The sequence below is a fragment of the Pediculus humanus genome, genomic scaffold (assembly GCF_000006295.1).
Source record: "Pediculus humanus corporis 1103172108276 genomic scaffold, whole genome shotgun sequence".
NCBI classification, from domain to species: Eukaryota; Metazoa; Arthropoda; class Insecta; order Psocodea; family Pediculidae; genus Pediculus; species Pediculus humanus.
In genome coordinates, this window is record NW_002987845.1 from 120,055 (window position 1) to 143,092 (window position 23,038).

The window sequence follows — 23,038 nt, forward strand, 5'->3', positions numbered from 1 at the left end:
CCTCTCGACAAACAACAAAAACAACAAAACCGAATCATCAATTAAATGCTTTTAATACTGATAATAAATGAATGATAAGCGAACGGAGACGGAGACGGGGGGGGGGGGGGTAAACAAACAATAACCAAAATCGATATTTTCCGATTATTATTCCGAATTTTCAGGAGCGTAATGAGAAATAAATCTCGCCGATGGATCTTTAACATCCGTCCATTTCGGCATCCAATAATATTTCATGAATTTATCACAATGACCCGGATAATTTTTTTCAAATGTTTTCCTGTTGTACAAAAAAAACGTAATAATAATAATAATAATAATAATAATAATAAGTCGGGTGAAATTTATAGAAAAATGATTTGAAATCTTACCTGTAATAAAATGCTTCTTTTGTTTTTGGTGGGCAAAAATTATATGAATTCGACGACGAGGAATTATATTCTTCATCCGATATTCTTCCGTCAATTATTTCTTGTATTATTTGAAATAATGATTTCGTCACTGACGTCACGCCATCGCTGGAAAAACAAAACAAAACAAAACGTAATCAAATTAAAACTCTCGCATGGAAAACACTGGAAAATTCAGGAAAAAAAATCAAATACCTGAAAGCTTCTTTGTGACGCCATAAAATATTATTCGGAATGAGATTTAAATTTTCAAAACAACTTCTCAGCAAATGTTTTTCTACTCCGTTCAATGGCTGCCTGACTTCTGCCGGAAGACTCAAATAATATGAAGAAAATTGAAGATCTAAAAACGGAAGTCGTAATTCCAAACTGAAACAAAAAAAAAATTAATTAAAAACCGTTAAAAAAATATAATTTCATAAAAAAAAATTTAAAATAAAAATAAAAACCAATGTGCAGCCGTTGTTCTATCCGCTCTAAGACCATCGAATAAATAAATGTCTTTAAGTAATCTTATGCTTTCTTCGTGACCGGAAATGGAATCTGGAGCGTCACGGAAATAAATGTATCCCTGAGCTATTTCGTCTGCTCCTTCTCCGCTGAAAATAACCGTCGAATCCGTTTTTTCTTTTATGTATTTTGATAATATGTACATACCTAAAAACAGTGATAATTAGTAAAAAAAAAAAAAAAAAAAAAGGAAAAGATTTTATAGAGGGGGGAAAAAAAAAAAAAAAAAAAGTCGTGGCATTAACTTTTTCTACTGCTTACCGACTGACGCTCGTATCGTCGTTATGTCTGGAGTTTCCAACGTGTGTATAACTTTATCCAAAACTTTCGATACGTCTTCTTCCGTGAAAATAACTTCGTGATGTTCGGTTCCTATATGTTTTGCTACTTGTCTCGCTGCTAAAATATCCGGAGAATTTCCCATACCGATGGAAAACGACTACAAGTGTGGTAATTAAAAATAATTTAGTTTTTAACAAAAAAAAAATTAATTTCTCTTCTTTTTCTATTAGAAAAATCAAACCTGAATTTTGTATGGAATATTATGTTTTTTAGCTGCTTTTACCAAAAGGGCTGCTACCAAACTCGAATCAAGACCACCTGACAACATGCAACCTATTCTTCTATCCGACATTAATCTTTTTTCCACTGCAGCCGTTAAAAGATGACAAATATTTTCTTTCATGCTTTTTGCATCCAAATCTAAAATTTTTAACAAATCATACAATAGTTAACAATTAATATTTAAATTTAATTAAAATAAATAAATAAATCAACCTTGTAATGGGACAAATGTGTTGAATCCAGGTTTGCTGATTCCTATTTCGTAATAACGTTTGTGTAATTTTATCGTCAACCTCCCCTCATCATCAACATCATATGATTCGAAACAACCAGGAGGAAATGGATTAATTTCCCATTTTGCACCTTTTAACTCAGGCTCCAGAGAAATAAGTCCTGTGAGTTGAAAATTTTCAAAGTAAAAAAATGATTTAAAATAATAATAAATTAAATTTACATTTTACAAAACCTTTTGCTTCGCTACAAACTCCAAAAATTCCCATATTTGTTTTAAGCATGAAACAAGGTCTGACTCCATATGGATCACGAGCAATGTGAATCATTTTTTCCTTAGCATCTATCAATATGAAAGAAAAGACACCATCAAGATTTTTAACAACATTTTCAATTCCTCCATTTGCATATAAATGTATTATACATTCAACATCGCATTTTGTTTCATATTCGAAACCAAAATCTTCACCGATCTGCAAAAAAAAAAAATAATAATATTTTTTACATGAAAATACAATTATTATTAAATTTAAATTAAAAAATGTATAAAAATTACTTTTTTATTATTATAAATTTCTCCATTACACATCAATGTTAAAAATGGATATTTGTGAATTTGCATAGGTTGCATACCGTGAAGTCCATCGACAATCGATAATCTATGAAATCCTAAAAAAGGTAAAAAATCTGTTACAGATAATTTTTATAATTAATAACATTTCAGAAAAAGGAGACAAAAGGCAAATTTACCCAATATTATATTATTCATTCTGGAATCCATTTCCAATCTCCAGGCATCTGGACCTCTGTGTGATATTTTTGTAAAACAATCATTTCTATGTAAAGATTCATATGAATGCAAACCGCACAAAAGCCAAATCCCACACATTTTAATTTAACGATATTGAACGTTTTAACGTAAATCGTCGACTGAATTTATATGCGATAAACTTATTATAACTCGTTCACCAATAGATAAATGAAATTGAAATTTTTTTTTTTAATTGCCTTAAATTCCCTCAAGGCAATTAAATTTTTTTTTTTTTTTTTTTTTTGGTTTTAAAACCGATATTAAACCATTTAGACTGTATTAAAAAAAAAAATCAAATAACAAACGCTTGTTTGGTAAATTATAATAAAAACAAAACCAAGGTCAAAAAACTAGTAACAATGTCGTTCGATTCGAATAAAATAATAATTATAAATAAAAAATATCCATTTCGAAATTAATAATAAATAATATTTTACATTTTATTAATTAAAAATAATTAAAATTGAAAAAATTATATGAAAGCAGAAGATGCGTCATCACATCAATCTCCGGCAACGCTTTACAATATAAAACAATTAATAATAAAATAAATAATTTAAAACATAATTAAAAAAATTATTTTTTTATAAATTAAAACATATTTTTAAAATATATATATAAAAACATAAACTGATAAATATTTAAATATAATTAAATAAAAATTTTTACGTTTTATTTTATTTATCATCTCATCGTAAATGAGAAATAAAATTTTAAAAATTTGACGAATTATGTAATTATTTTAAATAATAATAATAATTAAGTAAAACCGTATTTTATTAAAATTAATGTTTTTAAACGTAATAATATGTATTTTATTAAAATTTCCCGTAAATTTTTTTCAATTTCCGACATTATTTACTGAATAAATATATTTATTTAACGAAAACGAATATGTTTATAATCGTTTTTGAAAATGCAACGTGACGATTTTTTATTTTCCCGTAGCAAATTGAACGAATATTCTTGACATTTTGTCAAGTACTACTCGTTCATAGTTAAACACTTGTTGTTTTTTATTTTAACATTTTTTTTTTTTTTTTTTTTTTTTTTTGATACTTACTAATGAAAATTATTTAATATAATATTTATTGTTAAAATGGATGATTTTAAGACTCCCGTGTCTGTTTTACAAGAATATTTAGTTTCATTAAAACAATGTCCATCTTACGAATTGTTACACAACGGAGTAGGTACTCACAATCCATTATTTATCTATAGGGTTCACGTAAATGATTTATTCGAAGATGGCAAAGGAAAATCTAAACGAGAAGCAAAACATAATGCAGCGGAAAATATGTTGAAAAAATTAAATGTCGATGAAACGAATAGTTCAGTACCGAAAAAACAATATGATAAATATGATGAAATGGATCCGGGTGAAAATTATGTGGGAATGTTAAAAGAATATTGTCTTATGAATCCATATCCAGAGCCGACTTACCAAGTCGAAGAAGAATCTGGTCAACCTCATTGTAAAGTATTTAAAATGGTTTGTTTTGTCTCACAGTTACAAGAATATGGCATATCATCGACAAAAAAAGGAGCTAAACAAATAGGAGCATTTAAAATGTTGGAGAGATTAAAAAAATTATCATTGAATAGTCCAGATTCTGCGAATGATGATGATGATGATAATGATATGTTGACTTCGAAAAAAATTATCAACGATAGAAATTTACTTAACAAATCATACACATTAGTTCCGAAATTAATATTAACAAAAGAAGAAATATTTAAAAGATATAGCAGTCATTTTAAAGGTAATAATATGGCTGTTGTGAAAAAAAATAGGGCTGTACTTTACAAAGATCATCACAAAGCATTTATGACATTAAATGAAACAAGTCAAACACTTGATGATTTAATTAAAAACAATTTTCCAACATCTATGGAAAATTCAATGGAATTAATTAAATCCATAGCTACAGAATTAGGTGCAAAATTGACCATAACTAAAATCCCTTGTAAAAATATGGATAAATCCTTTATTTCACTTTGTTTGTCAGGTGGTACAGAATGGCCACAGATAGCAGGTTTTGGACAATGTCAAGATTCAGCAGCATTTAATTTATTAAATACATTTTCCATTTTATGTTATCCTTTGTAGTTTACAATCATTATTATTATTATTATTACAATCATGATTTTCTTTTTTTTTTTTTTTTTTAAATTTATTATTATTTTTGTATTTTTTCGTTATATATATTTATATATTTTGTTGAAATAAGTTATTTATTTATTTAAATAATTTATTTTTTGTTTGTTTGTCGATAAAATCAATTATATTTTTATTATTTTTACAATATTTATTATTATATTATTTACACACCCCCCCTCCCCCCCTTCTCTCTGCCTCTCAATTCCAGCCACCGCCTTATAAAAAAAAAAAACTAAGGAATGAAAATAACTCAAAAATCAATAAATTTCATTAAAATTATATTTCATTTAAATAATGATAATGATAATAATAATAATGAGAAGAAGAAGATGAAAAAAAAAAAAAAATTTAATAATACTCTGAAATTAAATTATAATTTTTTTTTAAATTACGCTACGTTATCGTTGTTATCATCATCATCATCATCATCATCATACTAATCACTATTATTATTATTATTTTTATTATTTACAATTTATTTACATATAAATAAAGGAAAAAATAAAAACGATTCGAGAGTCACGTATACAAAAAAAAGATCTTGAGAAATTAATTTATTAATTAAATAAATAAATAAATAATAACGATTAGTAATAGTAATAATAATAATAATTATAAATATAAAAAAACTATCATCATCATCATCATCATCATTAACAAAAAATTTGTACTAGAAAATAAAATAAATAATAATTAATTAATTAATTAATGACGTAATAATCGATTCCTTCCTTCTCTTTTATTTACATATTAATAATAAATTGCCTACAACATTATATACAATTTCCTCATAATTTAATATTTTTAATAATAATAATGATAATGATAATAATAATAATAATAATAATAATAATAAAAACAACAACAACAACAACGATAATTATCGTTTAAAATATATTTAAAAAAAAAAATCATTTCGAACGTTACTGATGATGATGATGATGATTATCACGATTTCAATAGTACTAGTACTAATAGTAGCAGTAGTGATAATAATAATAATTAATAATAATAATAATAATACCGCATTTTGGTCATATAATCAAAATTCATTGATATGAGAGCAAATCATTAAACAACTATACGTATTTTTTTTTTTTTTTTTTATTCAAATACTTTTCGCGTACCTGATTATCATTTCCTTACATATAATTTTCCTCAACAGCAAATTTTTCCCGGTAAACTTTTCCAAAAAAAAAAAAAAAAAAAAAAACAAAAAATCGTATACGTTATTATTACTCGTTCGGTATGTATCGAAACCGAACGCGTTACTGATATGTACCATTTTAACAAAATTCATCTACTTCCTTCCTGTCGTTTTCGCGCCATTTTCTCCTTATTATCAATCGTATACAATATACAGTCCTTCTCTCTCATCATTTGAAAGGCACTTTCAAATTTTAAAAAAAATCTCAGGTTTTCTTGTGAAATAATGTTGGAAGAAGATCCAGGAATCCGCCTCCTTGCCTTGCTATCCTTTCCAACGTCTCCTATCCTTTTTCAATAACTTCCGGGTGTGTCCCGTATCCTGGATTTTTCCTTGTACAAAACTCCCGTCGGACTCTGAACGAGATAATGCGTCAGTCTTGTCGGAAGGGAACCCGTGTTCAATTGATAAAATTCAATTAATTGCAAAAGGTCGTAGAATTTTGTTTGACCGTTGTCTAAAGTGTAACAAATGGTGTCCTGATGCGAACTCGACATGGGTGTTATTTCCTTGTGTAAAACTTTTGCTCCGAATTTAAGTGTTAATACGAAAGCTCCCGGACTACTTTGACTGTCTCTAACTAAAAACACGCTAAAAACAGAAAAAGAAAAAAAACCTCAAATTTATATAAGTCTCGGGGGGCGGAATGGGGGGGGGGGAGGGTTCGGACGGTTAGTGAATAAAAAAAACAAAATCAACGGAAAACTCACCCGTCAACGGTACCGTGTTTGGCCACAAGCGACGTTGCCTGTTCTCTCGTCATTCCAGAATGAAACCAGGGTTGCATTACGTGGACTCCGGCTTCTATTCCCTGAATGTGTACTATTTTACCCGTCGGATGCCTCGCTATGGGTCTCCATCTTTTTTTCCAACAGTATCCCTCGGCGAGTGCTATGGCTTTCGCTTCTTGCGGATCTTCAACGATTCGCCCGACGCTTCCCGTGAAATCCATCGCTACTCGAGATCTAACGCTTTCCTATAAGACAAACAAAAAAAATCAATCAATCAATCAATCAATCACTTATCGATTATATTCGATATATTATCGATACTCACATTTGGTACTACGAAGCTATTGTACTCTTTGGGACTCGTGTTTTCCAATTGTTTGTTTTTAAACGATCTATAATTTTCCCGAAGTTGTTTTCCGTATTTTGCCAATCTCATGGCTGTTATCCAACAGAGTCTTGCTCTCTCACTTTCACAAGCCAAACATTTCAATCTGGCTAATATTTCCTTATGGGATTGTTCGCTCGACGACGACGACGATGACGTCGGCGGCGTCGACGACGATGAATTTGTCGGCCTCAAACAGATACCGAATTCCGTCGGAGCCCGAAGTTGATTTTTGGCATTTAATGTCGTATACACGTGATATTCAGACAAGTCGGCAAAAAGTTCGAGTTGACCGTTTTCTTTTTCTAATTCGCTATTTACCTGAAACAAAAAAAAACGTTATCGAAAAATATTTCGTGTCAATAGACAAACGGTTGACATCAATGTGCGCGCACACGGAATCACATATATATTTTCGAAACGTTCAAATTATTAAATTTTATTTTAAACGTCGAGTGCAAAAAAAAATAACGAAAAACTTTCCCGTGGAAAGTTTTTTCTAAAATTAGAAAAAAAAAAAAAAAGCTTCGGAAAGTTCAAAACAAATTTCTCGGAATTGAATTTTTTTTTTTTTTTTTTTTTTTAACGGGCCAAACTTTTTAATAAAAAGAATAAATAAATCAAATGCAATACAATTTCATTTTTTTTTATTTTTAATCGTTTATAATTTTAAAATTTACATCGGGGAAGCAGAATGCCGTCGGTCGTGCCTGCTCATTCCACGCTCTCACCCCCCACCCCACTCCCCACATCCCTTCACAAACACTCGTAAGATCATCTAAAAGAATAATAATCCGATCGCATCTGGGCATTAAACGAAAAAAAAAAAAAAAAAAGTTTAACGAACACTCCGTTTTTTTTTTTTTTTTTTTTTTTTTTTTTACAATTTATTTTTCCGTACGATTAACAAACACGTCAAAATTTTTTTAAATTTTTTACTTAATTTAATAAATAAAATAATACAAACCTTTCACGAGCACAAGAAATAAAAAAAAAAAAAAAAAAAAAAAATTAATATTTAACAAAGTAAAAAAAAATCCAACACGAATCATTCGCGAACTCTGATTAAATTTGAAATTTCAACGATTCGAATTCGACCGTTTCTCGTCACGTTGTCGTTCAAACTGCGCATGCTCGAAATAATTTACGTAACGGTCAAATACATTTATACAGTGTATAATACCCCAACCCCCTTTCTCGTTTGACTCCTCCCTCCCTCTCTCCTCCCACTTCTTCTTCGACGCAACAATCGCGCGCCCACCCCCACCCCCTTCCCCACCCTCCTCCTCCACCCCCTGCGACGCAACGATCGCGCGCCGCGCCCGCGCCCACCCCACCCTCCCTCCCCTCCTTCCTTCTCCTCCTCCACATACTTCTTCCTCGACGCAACAATCGCCGCCGCTTTCGCTCCCTTCCCCTCCCACCCCACCACCGCAACGCAATACGTCAAATTAACGACCGCGAAAAATCCGTTTTTTTTTTTTTTTTTTTTTTTTTTTTTTTTTTAAATTCAAAAACATTCTAATTACACTTTAAAAAGTGTCATTAAAATTATTTTTAATTTTTTTTTTTTTTCCCAATAAGTCTCATCATCAACTTCCGCTTTTACATATATATTTAAATTATTATTATTATTATTATTTTCATTTTAAATAAAAAAATTAACCGTAATAATGATAATTAATAAAATATGGCTACCCCGTCAAATTATTTATTTATATTATTTTTTTCCCCCTTCCTTTTAATTATAATATATATAAATATATTATTACAACTTAGGTTTTGAAGTATTCATTCTGTCCGATCGATTCATAACCGTCGACTGCTTTAATATTTCTCACCAATAAGTAAAATAAATAAATAAATAAAAATGGCGGAAATTTTTCTTTTTTAGCCTTCAGACAGTCAGATAAAAAAAAAAAATAAATAATAATAATAATAATAATATTGATGATAGTTGTGAAAAAAATTGACCATTGACCCGCGTTATATATTTATTACATATAAAATTTATATGTAAATAATAATAATAATAATAATAATAATAAATAATAATAATATCAACAACGACAACAACAAAACCAAATAAAAATTATTTTGGAGAAAAAAAATAAAAATTCGAATGATTGAATGAAAGAAGAGAGAGAGAGAGAGAGAGAAAACAAAATTTTCCGCCATCTTTAATTTTTTTTCTTTTTGTTTCTGTCATCTCATCGTCAGCTCATTTCACCTTTTCCTCCTTTTAACTTTTTACAAAAAAAAAAAAAATATCAAGAAGAAAAATTATTAACAACGACTTTAAATTTGTGTGTGCGTGCGCGCCCACGCTTTAACAATAGCAAAAAAAAGGCACGATATATATATATAGATTTCGTCAACCGGAGCAAAATCCATCGTTCGTTTTATAATAATAATAATAATAATAATATTAAAAATTAATAGATTTTTTCTCTCTCTCTCTTTCTTTGTCTCCGTCTCTATCCCTCCCACTACCTGTCCCCCTCCACCCCCTCCTCTCTCTCTCTCTCTCTCATTGTTTTAATCCCCGTCCGTTAAAAAATCCAATTCAAATGCAAATGAATAATTTTTCTTTTTTTCCGTACGAAAAAAAAAAAACCGTTGACTTCCTATTATTATTATTATTTATTTATTTCTTTTTTTTTTTGGAAATGATAATGAGTTGAAATAACATACCGTACAAACGTTTTGTTTTTTTTTTATGCCTCTCCCACTCACTACCCCCCACCACCACCACCACCACCACCACCAACCTTCACGACAAATAATTTAAAAATTTGACAAATGAATCGATCGCGCCATAACTTTTTTTTTTTTTTTAAGAAAAAAAAAGAGGAGCGACAAAAAAAGAAGAGTTTTCGAATTTTACAAAGTGCCAACACTTGAAAAAAAAAAAAAAAAATCTACAACCACGACATCATTAGTTTGCTTACACACACACACACGACAATCTTTATATTATTGACTCGGGGGAGGGGAGGAGGGGGAGAAAAAAATTCTATTTGCTATCGTTCAATTCGATTGCGCTTTGTTCCCTTGTGAGACACATAAAAACAAAAAAAAAAAAAAAACATTTCAATGAAAGAAATAAAAACGACCTTAATAATTAGGCTAGCAGAAAACAAAAAAAAAAAAAAAAACAAAAAGCCCTTCAACGCGAAATAAAATAAAAAAACAATTCATCATGATAATAATAATAATAATAATAATAATAATAATAATAATAATAATAATAATACCTGGATGATGTTTGTATGTGTAAAAAAAACGAATCCAGGAGTGACAAATTTACTTTCTTAATAAATCCTTCCTTTCACCGAACAACAACAACCGACGTTTGTTTTGTTTTGTTTGTTTGTTTGTTTGCTTCCCTTTCAAGAGGAAGTAATATTTAAAATAATAATAATAATAATAATTGATTAACACCCCGTTATTACATATACTGACCTATAACAAGTTAAAAAAAAATTTCCCAACTTGCGGAACCCCGAACCGGCTTCGAACTGACTCCTAACTTCCCGGGATCAGCTGTTCCACACCGAAATCATGTGTTTATCTATACGTGGTTTTTTTTTTCATTCTTTAAAAAAAAAAGTTGCGTTTCGCTCACGTTTAACTTACGACAATGTTATTTTTATTTACATTTCGTAATTGTGTGTCGGCGCAAGAATGAAATTGACTCAGTGGTGACCAAAAATGAGTAAACGATGACCGCGTAAAGTCTTTGAAAAAAAATTTTTTTATTTTTCTCGTTAAATCGAAGACGAGCGGGAGACAAGAGAGAAGAAAAACAAACAAACGAAAACAAACGAACAAACAAACAAACAATTAAACACTAATACAGTAGTAATTGTTTTCTAATTCGAAAACAAATAATTCGCACGATAATAATCGTCTAATTGAAATAATTGTCACGTTAATTTCAAATGTGCAGCTCGTATTTACTCGTTATTTATAATTATTAACAAACCGCATCTACAACAATACGATGCGTTGTTGGCAAAACAACGTTGCCATTTTTACACACGGTAATAATAATACACAATGGGGAACACGAATCTTCGAATCTCACCGATCGCACCCGACCTTAAATGTGTAAATACGAAGACTAACGGGCGAAAAATCATTTAAAATTAATGAATGAGAGAGAGAGAGAGAGAGAGAGAGAGAAATAAACGAAATGAGAGAGAGAGAGAGAGAGAGAAATAAACGAAATGAGAGAGAGAGAGAGAGAGAGAGAGAAAAGTTAATACACCTAACAATACCATATAAGAAATTTTACACGTTAGAATATTTGCATAGCAACAATTTTACACACCCCTGAGGAGAAAAAAAAAAAAAAAAAAAAAAAAAAACGAACACAATTTAATAGGTTGTAATGCATGCGATGTCAAAAGAAACTAAACGTAATAAAATTAATTACGCGGACATAAATCGTTTTGGTTTTTTCGGGTAATAACAATATGATAATTGTTTAAATTTCACAACCGTATAAGTTCAATTTAACTTGAACGTCCAAGGATTTATAATATTTTAATATTGTGTACATAAAAAAATTAGCCCCGTTCATTGTCAATAAAAAATTCAGGTAGGAAAATGTAGTAATTTCCTTTTTTTTTTTTTTTTTTTAATTCAGGTACGATTCATTATACATTTACAATGCAACGAATAAAAAAGTCTAATTTTTTTTTCTCTTTCCCTTTATCATAATAAACCTTGACCCATTTTGTCTGAAAGTATCCCGTATCACTTATTCATGTTCGCCAGCATTATCATTTTTTTTTTTTTTTTTGCTGCCTTGAATTAAATTTCGCGCCATCGACAAAACAAAAAAAAAAAAAACAATGTTACAATATTATTATTATTATTATTATTTTTTAAATCGGGAAGGTTCGCACCTCGAATCAAACTCTTACAGGCTGTTACATTTTTTTTTAGGCAGGAAGAAAAGAATATCAAGCGTGGAAGTTACGTCACGTATTACTCATCCATTTTTTTTATTGGAAAATACGAACTCGGTCCCTCCCCCACCCCCCGCAAATGGGATTTATCGTCCTCCTACAGCAACAGCAAAGAAACGGTGGTGGCAACAGAGCCAGATCATGTGCGTGAAAATACAGAAAGGATATTTGAGAAACCAACACGTAAATGTGGGGGGGAGGGAGCAAAATGACGCAATCACTTCCTCTCTCTCTCTCTCTCTCTCTACGTCACTTCCGGTTACGACAATAAGCCAAAGCACACGCATACAATACGTAATGACAACAGATGTGATACATGGTAACATCAACAGTAATAAAAACAATTCGATTTGAGCGGCAAATTGTTTTTATTACTGTTGATGTTTACATGGTGCCAGAACGCGGACAACCTTTCTTTCATACACCATATGATACCTTTTGATTAATCTGCGCATGAGCAAATCAATAATCATCAACCCGTAGGTGGACGCGCGTCGCAAGATCCTCCATCTTTGATTTCAAAATAATGTTTAACCTTTTCCTTTTTTTTTTTTTTTTGTTGTTAACAAACGAACGTCAAGTGTAGAAAAAAACCATAACGAAAATTTCTTTTTTTGTTTTTTTTCGAACCTGCTTTCGGTCACGTAGTCCCCCTTTTACCCTCATTTATTAAAATAATCAATCGTAAAAGAAAAAACGTCTGCAGATGTTTCGAACCTATTTTCGTCTGTATGTCTGTCTGTCTGTTTGTCTGTTTGTCGTCGTCACGCGGTTCGTGACGAATATCCTTTGTTTGTTAATCATTTGAAAAAAAAACCAAAGGTTACGTTGATAAGCTCGACTCCAGACTCTCTCTCCTTTGCCTAACGACTCGGACATGCGAGCACAAATCGAGAAAATGATTTTTCCCCGCCGTCCTTTTGCGTCAATCGATCATTATTATTATTATTATTATTTTTTTTTTCCATTTGAAAGATTGTCCAAGATTTAAAGGGGTTAAGAATTTAAAGGTCAAAGTTTAAATCAGGACCGTATCTTATTATTGATAATAAAAAATTTTCGATTTTAATTAAATGTCAATCGTAAGTGGTTGTTGTTGTTGTACAGTGCGACAAAGATATTCTTTCGAAATTCTCATTATTTTACCATCTCTCTCTCTCTCTCTCACTCTCCGAAAAGTTATTAATTATTTTTCCATTAAAAAAAAAAAAACAACGGGAACCTTCGTAAATGCGACATTAATTAAAACTCGACGCGAACAACAGTCACACATGTAAAAAATTTTTTTTCAAGGAATCAAAAACCTTAGATGATAATGATAATGATAATTCTAATTCTAATTCTAATAATAATAATAATAATTACGTGCGTTTTAACACAATTACATTTTTAATTTTTTCAAGGAGGCAAAGAGAAATTTTTTTTCGAAATTAATTTTTAAGGTAATTTAAAAAAGATTAGAAGAGTAAAAGAGAGAAACGACGATGAGAAAACACGAAGGCTTTGTTACAAATCTCTCTCTCTCTCTCAAAAAAAACCAATTACCGTTAAAAAGATCACAGGGGATGAATGAAAGGAAGAACGCGGAGGCCGCGAAGGGCAAAATCAAACATATACGTACACAAATGGATTTGGGCGAGAGAGAGAGGAGGAAACGAGCGTGAAATGATCTCAAATTTGGATTTTCCAAAAATAAAAAAAAATTTCACTTTATCAATTTTGTCATGGGGTTAAATTGTACGTGACGATCAACACGAACAAAAAAATAAAATAAATAAATAAATAAATAAATAAATGAAGAACTTTAAACGACGGTCGTTGACTCATTATACAATACTACGCACGACGCGGGGGGTGGGGTGGGGGAAACGAGGATAAAAAGAAAGAAATTATCATTATTATTTTTGACACCAACTTCCGCCATTTTAATACCGAAAAAAAAAAAAGGTTCAACGAAATAACAATTGTTATGAACTTTCACTTATAAACTTTCACGAATATCATTTTTACGTTCGTGTCAACAACGATATGCCAAATTTCTTTTTTTTTTTTTTTTTATCTCTATGAGACTTCGAAAGGGGGGCCGGGTGGGGGCGAGAAGGATTTGAACCTTAGTCGAAATCGACCATGTTTCCTTCTTCACGTTTCCCCCCCCCACATCGTTAATCAATTTGCACGGGTAAAAAAAAAAAAAAAAACTCATTGAATGGTTTAACCACCTCTTTCCAGTTGAAATGAGCTATATATGAAAAATCTGACAATTATTATTATTATTATCATTATTATTATTATTATTATTATTATTATTATTATTATTATTATTATTATTAATGACAACCGAATTGAAAAGAAGAAAAAAAAAAAAAGTAAAAGAAGAGTTCGTGGAATGACTCAGCCATTTTTATGGTGTTCAGGTACAAAAAACTTTTTTTTTGCAAATCCTTAAATCTTTATCATTATTATTATTACACGAAACACGAAACTACACACGCGCACGCACACGCACACGCACAAACGCACGCACGCACGCACGCAAAAACCCGAGTTTCTGCCGAGGTGATTAATGATTTCTTTTTTCTTTTTAAAGTTTGAATAAAATTTTTTATTTGCGAAATTTTACTTCATGCATCGCCACATGAACGATGACGAAACCTACGCGCGGCAAACTCAAAGAAATCGTTCGATATATCGATCTATCGATCGATACGATCGCGGATTTTAAATTAACGAAACTTGTTAAAATTCTCCAACAAAAAATCAAAAAAAAAAAAAAAACACACGGAAATCGCCATTTTTTTTTTTCCTGGAAAGAGCAGAAGACAAAGAGAGAGAGAGAGAGAGAGAGAGGGAGGGGAGGAGGGGCGGGAGGGGAAACCGTTTAAAATGACGCGTTATAAGCCATTGAGTAAATTTAATTATTGTTAACCCAATGAGGTATTCACGAACACGTTTCCTCTCTCTTTTTTTGCTTGCTGCATGCTTACACAATTAATGTGTTTGTATTTTCACGGTCAAGGACACAAATGCAACAAATTATCATTTTACAAAAAAAAAAAAAAAAAACACGGTCGAACCGCTTTTCCGTTGCGAATTAAATTTCTTATCACGCGAATATTTAAATATTATTATTATTATTATTGTTTGTGCAACGCCTTTCTATAAGTAGTATCATCATCATCATCATCATCATCATCATCATCATCGTGAAAATAAAAGCATAAAAATAAATGACACCTTACCTTATTATTACTATGACTATTACTCGTTGGACTACTGCTGGGACTAATGCTAGGACTCGAACCTGAACTATTATTCCAACGGCAGCTCCTCAACAACTTTGCTATAACTTGTACCTGAAAATTACCAATAAAAATAAATTAAACGTTAACACACACACACACACACACACACACACCATTTTGTATTTTAACCCGCGACGCGTTTATTATTTTATTTTATTTTTTTTTGAAGGATAGCAAAACGTACACACGCGATTTTTCCCTCGCAAAAAAAATTTGCTACGGTTAACTGAAATCCGATTAACGTATTTGGCGAGCTTATAAAAAAAAAACAATTCTTGGAACAAAAGAAAAGAAAAGTTTTAAAAAAAGGAACCGCAACAAATTAAAAAAAAAAAAAAAAAAAAATGAAAAATGACGGTTTACCTAAAGAAAGAAATTAATAAAATGGCGGCCGGCGGTAAATTAACCAAAAAACACAATTAAATGACTTTAAAGCCAGATGTTACTCTAATGATGAAATTATTATTATTACTTTTGATTTGTTTCCAACATGCATTATTTACTTATTATATTTTCGATCGTCTCCATCTTTTTCTTTTCTTACAAGGTTATATGACCAATATACCTGAACCTGTACCTTTCTTTCCGGTGATACACGCATATAACACAATTAAATTTCGTCAGTTGCTACGTAAGCAATATAAAGAAATGCGTCAATGAATGCGTATAAAAAAAAAAAAAATTAAATAAATAAAACAATCGCAGGGATAAACCAAACGTTTTCTTTCTTCTTAAACAATAATAATAATAATAATAATAATAATTTATAATAAGTTGAAAATAATAATGATATTGGTCGTAATTATTCGGCAAATTCTACAAAAAAAAAAAAAAAAAAAAAAAAAAAAAACATTTTTTTTTTTCTTTGACGTCATTAATCAAGTCATGTTCATTATTTTTACCAGTTACGTGAATCAGGTCAACCTGTCAATTAAATAATGATTAAAAGAAAGAAAATTCTAAAATTATAGCAGAAGACAAATTCTCCCGAATTTCCTTGTGATGTGGACCAAAAAAAAAAAAAAAAAAAAGGGAAACAATTTATCCTTTTATTTTTCCCGGATTTTTCCGATATCAACTGGGAAAACAAAAATTTTTTTCTAAATATTTTCCCAATGGTAAAAAACATACGTGAACGTACGAAACGGAAGGAGTTACTAAAAATCCCATACTGGCAAACTACAAATACCTAACCGGAAATGACGAACATAAAAAAGATGTAAATTCATAGAGTAAATAAACATATCGCGACCACGTACGATTTTACCATATGAAATTTATTAATCGATACGGTAAAAAGATTTCGGGGGGGGTGGTGGTGGTGGAAATGGATCATCGAATCTGGAGCCCGTATCACGGATTATAATTACAGGAAAACATCAGTAATAATAATAATAATAATAATAATAATAATAATAATAATAATAATAATAATAATAATAATGATAATAATAAAGGGATAAAAACGAACAATGAAAAACCGTCGGATAAAACGCCCGCGCGCGCGAAATTTATTTCCCATATATATATATATATATATATATATATATATATATATATATATATATATATATATATATATATATATATATATATATATATATATATATATATATTCAAAAAAAAATGGGGGGGGGGAAAAAATTTAATTAAATTCTAGTAAAACCACAAATATCGTGCGGTTTACAAAATCGCCCCCTGTTAAAATAATAATAATAATAATAATAATAATAATAATAATGATGATGATGATGATATCAATGAATGAATGGAAAAAAAAGGTCGTAATTTCTATGCGAAAAAATTGCTCGACAAATATTTTGCGGTCAATATTTTATTTATTATCCGTACCTGAAATCATCGAACCTTTTTTTTCCCTTCCCCCCCCCTCCGCCCCCTTACAATTAATTAAAGTTTCATAAAAAATTTTTCCGACTATTTAACGTTATTTAACCCGTCTCCCCCCCTTTTTTTTTTAATTCAAATCGTTTGAGAAGATTTATCCCTTCCACCCTACCTACCTACCTACCTACCACTACCTAAAAACGAAATCAAGCACCCGAGATATAATTATAGCTTTCGGGTAAATAAATGAAAAAAAAAAAAAAAAATCGGGGGGGGGGGCGTTCAGGTCGGTTGCTTACACGTCAATCAAACAAAATTATTATTAATCCTTACTCACGCGGCTGCATCGCTTACGTATTTTTTTTTTTTTTTTTTTTTTTTTTAACGATAAAAACGCGCGTATTTTACCCTGAAACCTGAAACGCATAACATAATAATAATCAGGATTTTCTTTTCTCTTTTAATTTCAGGTTAACAGAAACGACCTTTTGTTTGTTAGAAAATTGAAATTTCTTTCGCGGTAAAAACCGAAAAACTGGAAAACGTACGTCACGCGCACGTTCTAAAATTTTCCAGTAGGGCACAATAAAAAAAAACCCCGCAATTTCGGAACCCTTTCCCCTTCCCTCCTCTCACCCCCGATCCGTCGGGGGTGTATAAACAAAACCGTGGGGATGCCAAAATCGTGAAAATTCGAATTTGACAACAAAAAGAAAATTTTTTTTTTTTGGCTTTATACTTATTAATCCGTCATGTTTATATATATATATGCGAAATAAACATGTAAATTGGCACACGTGACACATTTTTCCTTTCATCATCAAATTCGAAAATGTTTATTAAAGAAAAACTAAAACTTAAAAATTTTCTTTTTTTTCTTTTGTTTCGGCCAAATTTTTTTTTTTTTGTTTTATAAATTCATATCGTGATGGGTCTCGACACGAATGATTTCGCACGCATACGTCACCATATTTAAAATTCATCTAAAGAAAATTCAGGTACGACAACCACAAACAACAACAAAAAAATTTTCTTTTCATTACCTTATATGATAGATAAAGCTTTTTGTCCTTTAACAATAAAAAACATTTGGCCCAAACTTGCTTGTTTGCTTCTCTTATCCATATGTGACTGAATACGGTTGGACATTCGCCTCCGGATGAGAGTATGCTCTGCTGAAAAAGAAAAAAAGTTTGTGAATCATTTTCGATTGTGTTATGAGTAGTGAGTCATACTCAGTGTGAACACAACAGAAACAACGACAACAACAAAGGCCACAATCACACAGACCTTGAATGTTATCATGTTTGGGAAAAGGGAGGGGAAGGCGGGTTGGGCGAAAAAATTAACGTGCAACGTGCACCATTGCAACAATCACACCTGTGACGTAAATGAGTGAGAGAGAGAGAGAGAGACGGGTATTAAATCCATCTGTCTTCTTTCTTTTTTTTGGACACCAAACTTCGTGAATCGTAGCAAAATTTATTACCACGTGACATATTGTCCATCTAATATCGATCTAACAGAAGATACGATTTATTACAACAAAAAAAACTCGTTTACGAAACCCAAAGAAAAACTTGAATGGCGAACTTGAACTTTGTATCCATATTATAAGGCCATTAAAAAACGATTTTCGAGTGTGCTCCAGGAAAAAAAAAAACATTTTTTTCCCTTTTAATTAATGCCTTCTTTTGTTTGTCCAGTAATAAATTACGACCGGGATGAACTTTCTCTCTCTCTCTCTCTCTCTCTCTCTCTCTCTCTTTCCGGAAGAAATTCCAGAAAATTCAAAGTATATAAAGTATAAATTCGATTAAATCATTTGAATATTCATCCGGGGAGGGGAAAAGTTGGGGGAAGAGTAAGAAAAAAACCTGAACGTAGGAAAACTAAATTTCGAATTAACGGGGGGTAGGGCAGGGCAGGGGAGGGCAGGGGAGGGAGGGAAACCGATGCTCGCTCGTGAACGTCAAATTTAAAAATCTCGGCTCGCTTGTCAAAACGTTTTTCTTCTTCTTCTTCCGACGTGTAAATAACCTAAAAATTTTAAAAATGCCAAATGCAAACGCGTACGACGACTTTTCAAAAAAAAAAATTTTCCACCATTTTGCGTGATCCTTTCTTGCAAATAATCACGTCAATGTGTCCGTTACCCGATGATTATTTATTCCCATTCGTTATTTTGCAATAATAATCCCGACGTACGGGGGGAGGGGGGGGACGTATCGCGTGAGTGCAAAAAAAATTCTTTCTGTCTTTCTTTCTACATTGATTGCAAAATCGAAATTTAATTACACGGTGCAAAATACATATGTAAAAAAAATCAATTATAAATCCGAAAAGAGAGAGAGAGAGAGAGAGAGAGAGAGAGAGAGATGGAGGGAGGAGAGCAAAAACGTATTCTTATTAAATTTAAATTATTATATTGAATATTCGTAAAACGAGTTTTGCACGTTTCACTGCCTTGCGGACACATTGAAAGGTTCGTTACGAAATTATGTGTGAATTCATAAATCAAAACCTGCCGACTCGAGAGAGAGAAAAAACACGTGAGTTCGAATATACACCTTTTTTGTATCGGGAAATTCCCCTCCCCTCCCCCTGCTCCCGCACCCCAACCCGAAACGTGAAAATCCATCGTTTTCCTCCTTCCCCCTACATTTTCCGCATCCGGTAAATGATTACGCATATTACGCGTGATAATAATTATGGTAATTTAGTATATTAAATTGATCCACGGATCAAAAGGTGTTTTTGTTGTTTTCCCCCCCCCCCCAAGTACCTTCAAATTATCACCGATTAAATAATAATAATAATAATAATAATAATAATAATAATAATAATAATAATAATAATAATAATAATAATAATAATAATAGTTTAAAACGGTGACCGAATGAAATGACGAATCCTTTTAATTACCGAAAATGAAATTTAAAAAAAAAATTTTTTTTTCGTTCGACTTGGCACGAACACATTTTTGGCATAATAAGAAAATTTTATTATTATTATTATTATTATTATTATTATTATTGCGATTTTTTTTTTTTTTGCATATTCTTGGAACGCCTTCGTTTTACAATTCACTACACCAGTCACGCCTTTGACACACACACACACGCACGCACACACCTCAGGTTAGTTTTCGACAACGACAGTAACTGCTTACGTGAATTTCCTATTCAAAGCCAAAGGGGAAGAGAGAGATAGAGAGAGAGTGAGGGGGGAGAGGGAAGGGCGCGGGCGCGTACGGAGAAACAAAGAAAAAAAAATTTTCCATTTCCCCGAATAATTTAAAAAATGCCTGAAGCCTGACGAAATGCCTAAAAAATTACGAGAAGCCATTTAAAAAAAAAAACTTTTTTATTAATATTTTATTAGTTAAACGAGAGAGAGAGAGAGAGAGAGAGAAAAAGGGGGGGAAGGGGAACCTATGCTTTTTTTCCACAAAAGGTACCACGTAAAAAAAAACCTTTGGGGCATTAATCAAAAAGTAATAATGATGATGATAATGATAATAATTAAATACTCAGTAACGAAAGAAACGAAAATGCTCTCAATAAATCCCCCCCTCCCGCCATTTCCCCCCCCTTTTTTTTGCAAATGGCAAGTGCAAAGTTCCCCCCTCCCCCCAGTTTTTTTTTAGAATGCCTGAAGAAAATCAAAAAATTTAAAAGTTTTTATTTTATTGCTTTCCTACTTACGGTCGGGAAATTATTACAATTTGTTGTTCCAGAAACGGAAAAAAAAAAAAAATTTGGGGAGACACCCGAACCCCCCTCGAATGGGGGAGAGAGAGAGAGGGAAAGGGGAGGGTAGGGAAACAACATTCACTTAATTTTCTTTTTACTCACGTGTAAAACGGATGATTTCGTCAGACTCGCGGGTAAATCTTCTGCTTCTTCCAAATCGATCATGTTCACCGGGAAAAATTGCTGAAAATAAAAAAAAACAAATAATAATAATGATAATGATAATAAGAGAGAGAGCGAGAGAGAGAGAGAGAGAGAGAGAGGGAAAACCCAACGAAATTCGGAATAAATGCAAATACGTGATTTCATTCCAAACCCCCACCACCGCCACCACCATCACCATCAACACGGATTCGTTTTTAGTTTCTTCTGCTTTTCAAAAAAAAAAAAAAAAAAAAAACTAATTTGAAATTTTTTTTTACCGTTACGCATAAACATTTACCAACCGTTAATTTTAATAATGTATTAATATTTATTTAATGTAAAAAAAAAAAAGGACGACAAATATCGTATTGAGAAAAAAACCCGCGGAATCGATTTCAAAACGGAATTTTAAAATAATAATAATAATTAATGATTCTCTCTCTCTCTCTCTCTCTCTCTCTCTCGTAAATTCGATATGACAAAAAAAAAAAAAAAATGACTTATGAAACGTTCGACATTTTGTTTTCCCCGCCATATTGAAAATTTGCACGCGATCGTCATCTACCATCGACGTGTCATTAAACGCACGCCATTTTCTTTTTTTTTTTTTTTTGCAAAACATTTTCAATTTAGACTTTGCCGTCTCTCGTCACGTACCTGAGGATTTGGAAAAAATTCATATTTGATAAAATTCTTTCGGAAAACGAATCTTTTCCCCGTTTTCCTTGCAAAGCTTTCCATATTGTGATAAGTTGATAAAACATCTTCGTGATCTTCTAAACTTCTTTCTGCCATTTTGTTTTTTGTGTTTATATTCCACGACGACATGAAAACAAAATGTAAAAATAATTTTACTTTTTTTTTTTTGGGGGGGGGGAAAGAAAAAAATTCTTTGTTACTTTATCCCGTAGTTATTATTATTATTATTATTTTCTTATCTCACTCACCCAATCCGAGATCGGTCCAATGTTCTATTATCGTCCAGTTTACATCTTTGGCAACTCTATTTTTTAATGCCAACAACTGACAAAGATCACTCACGCAAAGATTTTTTTCAACAATTACCGTCTGATAACTGTTGTCGTCGTTGTAAAAAATTAATTCTTCCTAAAAACAAAAATTTAAATTTTAAGGTTTGTATTTGGTGTACCTAAAACGACACAAACACAAACTTCAAGAAGGAGAAGATGAAGAAAAATTCTACGACAGGGTAATCGTCGTCGTCGTCGTCGTCGTCGAAACTTCCGTTTGATTCTTCTCATCTTCTAAATAATAATAATAATAATAATAATAAATCAAATTTCACTTACTTGTTTTTCCGTCGATCTATCTTTGTCTTCGGAATCTCTTCCGAACATGGACGTGAGTTCGAAATACGTCGGAACGTTTGGTAGCCTCTCATAGCTGGCACTGCTGTCCATGCACGAACACTTCATGTCTGCACCTAAATAAATAAATAAATAAAACCAAATCGACAATTTAATATAGATATATTTGATTTCGTATCGATTATTACATCGATCGGTCAAAACGCACGCACACGCACACGCACACACGCACACGCGGGAAAAATATTTAAAAAAAAAAATTGCCCTTCGGCTACTAATAATAAAATAAAAAACGTTTCGTGACGTCATTGCAACAACTCGAATGAAAAACCAAAAAACCAACAATTCCCGAATCGAAATTATTATTATTATTATTACTATTATTACTATTATTTAATTTTTCTTTTTTTTTTTTAATGAATGACGTCACATTCACAAAGTACTTACTTACTTAAATTCCTATTTAACAACAACAACAACAACCAGAACAACAACCAAAAAGTTTTTTTTTTTTTTTTCTAAAAGAAATGTAATGTAGTTATTATTATTATTATTATTACGAATTTTTATTTTTAACAAAATATTTATTGATGATATGACGTTTGCGAACCAATTGGTTGGGGACCACCTCACGGACCATTTTTAATAATAATAATAATAATAATAATAATAATA

At 31.2% G+C, this 23,038-nt stretch overlaps 3 protein-coding genes across 3 annotated transcripts; 1 reads left to right on the top strand and 2 right to left on the bottom strand.

Annotated features, from left to right (window-relative positions):
- Positions 1-147: 147 nt before the first annotated feature.
- Phum_PHUM504320 (asparagine synthetase, putative) lies at positions 148-2,604 on the bottom strand (the record flags this gene model as incomplete). The annotated part of the gene is made up of 10 exons (XM_002430889.1): positions 148-280; positions 372-518; positions 606-779; positions 860-1,067; positions 1,182-1,359; positions 1,444-1,622; positions 1,698-1,877; positions 1,951-2,188; positions 2,272-2,384; positions 2,466-2,604. The coding sequence occupies 10 exons, from the start codon at positions 2,602-2,604 to the stop codon at positions 148-150; spliced, it is 1,689 nt and encodes a 562-aa protein (XP_002430934.1).
- Positions 2,605-3,420: 816 nt separating this feature from the next.
- Phum_PHUM504330 (tar RNA binding protein, putative) lies at positions 3,421-4,636 on the top strand (the record flags this gene model as incomplete). Its single annotated transcript, XM_002430890.1, has 2 exons — positions 3,421-3,432; positions 3,641-4,636. The coding sequence occupies 2 exons, from the start codon at positions 3,421-3,423 to the stop codon at positions 4,634-4,636; spliced, it is 1,008 nt and encodes a 335-aa protein (XP_002430935.1).
- A 1,551-nt stretch (positions 4,637-6,187) lies between these two features.
- Phum_PHUM504340 (Growth factor receptor-bound protein, putative) lies at positions 6,188-22,471 on the bottom strand (the record flags this gene model as incomplete). Its single annotated transcript, XM_002430891.1, has 9 exons — positions 6,188-6,470; positions 6,605-6,870; positions 6,963-7,116; positions 7,168-7,331; positions 18,180-18,306; positions 21,545-21,596; positions 21,671-21,823; positions 21,983-22,142; positions 22,346-22,471. 9 exons carry the CDS (start codon positions 22,469-22,471, stop codon positions 6,188-6,190), a joined length of 1,485 nt encoding a protein of 494 aa, XP_002430936.1.
- Between the last annotated feature and the right edge of the window lie 567 nt (positions 22,472-23,038).